Raw genomic sequence first — 3,215 nt, forward strand, 5'->3', positions numbered from 1 at the left:
GGTAAGCAGCAGCCCCCCCTCCCCCTCCCGCCCCAGATGAAACCGGTAAGCAGCCCCCGGGAGGGGGAAGGGAAGGGAGGGGGGGGGAGGGCCAAAGGGGGGGGAGGGGATCGCTGGATTCCGGCCCCTGAACGGGTCTCTCTCTCTCTCTCTCTCCGCAGGACGACGCCGGTCCTCGGCCAGGGCCACCATCGCCGCCCTCCCGGCAGCAGGTGGGGCTTTCGGGCGGGGGGGGCCGGAGGGGGGGTGGGAGATTCCCCCGGGACCCCCTTGGAGGGTCTCACCCTGCGCTCTCCCCCTCCCCCTCCCCCCTCCCCCTTTGCAGGGCTCAACAGCCGGACGGTTCCTGCAGCGCCTCCCAGACAAGGTAGGACAGCCCCCCCAGCCCCCTCCTCCGCTTCCCTCCTGGGGGGGGACCCTTGAGCCCCCTCCTCCTCCTCCTCACCCCGGCTTTCTCCCTCTGCCCAGGCCCCCCGGCCGCCCCTCCAGCCGTGGGGCGGGAGAAGAAGCGAGCCCCCTGGGACCTGAAGGGGCAGGTGGGCGACCTGCAGGCCAAGGTGGGCGCCTACAAGGAGAGGATCCAGGGGCTGCTGGGGGAGAACGAGGCCCTGAAGAGCCAGCTGGGGGGGCTGCAGCAGGAGCTGAAGGAGGCGACCGCCCGGAATGGGGAGCTCGGCGGCCGGGCCAGGTGAGGAGGAGGAAGAGGAGGAGGAGGAGGAGGCGGACGAGGGGCTTTGAAGGGGCCTTGCCCGGCCGCTGCTGCTAACCCCCCCCCCCCATGGTCTTTTGCAGCCTGCTGGCTTCGGAGCTGCAGGCCTGCCGAGACCAGGCCAGGGAGAGCGGCCAGAAAGTGTCGGAGCTGCTGGAGAAGGAGCAGCGGCTGGAGGAGACGTGCCGGGCCCAGGCCCAGAGGATCGGGCAGCTGGAGGCCGTCAACCAGGAGGTCACGGAGGGCAGCCGGGAGCTGGCCGTCCGGCTGAGGGTCCGAGAGGTGAGAGAGGACGGGCTGGGCCTTCTCGGCGACTCCTGGCGCCTCGCTGGCTGCCCACGGCTGCCCTTTGCCACCCAGCGAGGCACGAGGAGACGGCCCTCTCTCTCTCTCCCCTCTCGGTGCAAAGTGGCAAAGTCGGGGCCTCCCGAGAGGGTGGAGAGGCGCCCCAGTCTGTGTCCTTCCGTCGGGTAACAGAATCGAGGGCAATTCTGTTTGCTTGCTGTTCTGGCTTTATGGAGCACAACGCGGCCAGGTTTTGCTCAAGGGCTGTGGACTCACTGAATCATTTGCTAGCAAGCAGTGACAGGTGGGGGGGGGAGGATAGGAGGACACGGGGGCAGACGCCGCACGCAGGGCTGCCCTTTCCTGAACCCGCTTCCCGTCTGGCCCTCAGTGCTCCTCTTCTTCCTCCTCTCGCCACCCCTGAGCCTCGTCGCTGGTCATTGCCTTTTCTGGGCCAAGCAGGAATGTTTCCATCCAGTGTGTGGCGGGTTCCAGACCGGCAGAGGCTACTCTCCTCCCTCTGGCCTGGTCAGCTGGCCGGCTTCAGGCGTTTGTTAATGCTGCAAAGCGGCCCAGATTGGCGCTTTGAGGGGCGGAAGGACGGAAGCCGGCTCGTCGCTTCAGATACGGGGTTGAAGACGGAGTCTGTGCCCCTTTTCTGCCTGGCTCTGCCAGCATCCGCTCTGCCCGCAGCTGGGTCGCTTTCCCTCCCTCTGGCTGAGGCTGGTGGTGGGAAGGTTTCCCCCCCTCCCCTTTTCGGGGGCGGGGGGTGAGGCTCAGCACACCCTAACCCTAACCCTCCTGGCTGCCCAGGGGGAGCTGCTGGTGGCCGAAGAGGGCCTGGCTGAGCAACGGCAGCAGAACGAGACGCTGACGGCCCGCCTGGCGTTGCTGGAGGAGCAGCTGCACGTGGGCGAGATGGAGCGACGCTGCCTGCACAACGCCCTGCAGGAGCTGAAGGTGGGGAGGGAGGGAGCTGCCTGGGTGCATTGGGGGAGGGGGTTTTCCTTCTGTCCCTAAGGGCTGCCTGACTACCACACACACACACACACAAAACACACCTTCCTTTTGCTCTGCTCCTTCCAGGGGAACATCCGCGTCTTCTGCCGAGTGCGGCCCTTGCTGGCCAGCGAGAGGCAGGCTCAGAAGCCCCCCAGCCACCTGCGCTTCCCGGCCGACAACAACAAGGGCCTTGTGCTCTCCAGGGCAGAAGAGGTAAATTTGCTCCCCCCCCAACACACACACACGGAGGGGGTGGGGTAGATACCTACGGCCCACCGCATAGAGAATGTCGTTGGAAGGGAGGCGGGTGGTGTTTGGGGGGAGGAATGAGTAGCTGAGTTTCTCGAGAAATGCTTTGCCCAGGGGGAGACAATCTCTCACAACATGCCCCCTGTTTTGCCTCCCCCCCCCCGCAGTCCCACATTGGCCGGGAGCGCAAGGAGGACATCAGCTACGAGTTCAGCTTTGACCGGGTGTTTCCCCCGTCCAGCTCTCAGGAGAGCGTCTTTGAGGAGATCTCCCTGCTTGTTCAGGTGGGGAGGGGGGTCAGAGGGGGCGGTGGGTGGGGGGGCTCCCCCAACCCTTGGCCAGGCACTCACCCTCCCGGACGCTCTCTCCTCCTCCTCCCCCCGCCAGTCTGCCTTGGACGGGTATCACGTCTGCATTTTCGCCTACGGGCAAACGGGCAGCGGCAAGACGTACACGATGGAGGGCCGCGATGACCTGGGCCCCGAGACGGCAGGCATGATCCCTCGGGCCGTGCGACAGATCTTTGCGGCCTCCCGTGAGATGGAAGCCAAGGGGTGGAAGGTGAGGGGCAAGCGCGTGTGTGTGTGTGGGGGGGGTCCCTCTGATTTACGGGGGTCTCTTGTAAATGGCATCCAAATCCTCCCCCCCCCCCCCTCCCGGCCAGCAAAGTCGGAAAACGAACCCCAGGGTTTTCTGGGCCGGGCTGAGCCCGCTCCCCTCCCACTTCTTTTTCTGAGCCCGCTTCTCCCCCCCCCTTTTCTCCCGCCAGTACCAGTTCACAGCCAACTTCCTGGAGATCTACAATGAGATGCTGCGGGATCTTTTGTCGCTGCGGCCAGAGCAGAACGGGGAGCTGGAGATCCGAAGAGTTAGCCAGTTCACGGAGGAGCTGCACGTCCCCAACCTCTCCTGCGTGCCCGTCTCTTCCGAGGAGGAGGTACCATCACACACACACACACACACACACACA

The 3,215-nt window shown here is 65.8% G+C and overlaps 2 protein-coding genes across 2 annotated transcripts in view; one reads left to right on the top strand and one right to left on the bottom strand.

The window, feature by feature from the left end:
• Positions 1-192, bottom strand: part of PHF1 (PHD finger protein 1) — an 8,210-nt gene extending 8,018 nt beyond the window's left edge. The window contains exon 1 of the mRNA XM_029285855.1: positions 160-192. Within this exon, the coding sequence (XP_029141688.1) occupies positions 160-192 (33 nt within the window). The remainder of the gene's footprint in view (positions 1-159) is intronic.
• A 296-nt stretch (positions 193-488) lies between these two features.
• Positions 489-3,215, top strand: part of KIFC1 (kinesin family member C1) — a gene marked incomplete at its 5' end in the record, with an annotated part of 4,371 nt that continues 1,644 nt past the window's right edge. Inside the window, 7 exons of the mRNA XM_029285856.1 lie at positions 489-688; positions 793-991; positions 1,808-1,954; positions 2,081-2,209; positions 2,413-2,529; positions 2,633-2,806; positions 3,015-3,182. Coding sequence (XP_029141689.1) covers positions 489-688; positions 793-991; positions 1,808-1,954; positions 2,081-2,209; positions 2,413-2,529; positions 2,633-2,806; positions 3,015-3,182 — 1,134 coding nt within the window. The remainder of the gene's footprint in view (positions 689-792; positions 992-1,807; positions 1,955-2,080; positions 2,210-2,412; positions 2,530-2,632; positions 2,807-3,014; positions 3,183-3,215) is intronic.

The sequence above is a fragment of the Protobothrops mucrosquamatus genome, unplaced genomic scaffold, assembly GCF_001527695.2.
Source record: "Protobothrops mucrosquamatus isolate PMUCROS unplaced genomic scaffold, P.Mucros_1.0 scaffold2354, whole genome shotgun sequence".
NCBI classification, from domain to species: Eukaryota; Metazoa; Chordata; class Lepidosauria; order Squamata; family Viperidae; genus Protobothrops; species Protobothrops mucrosquamatus.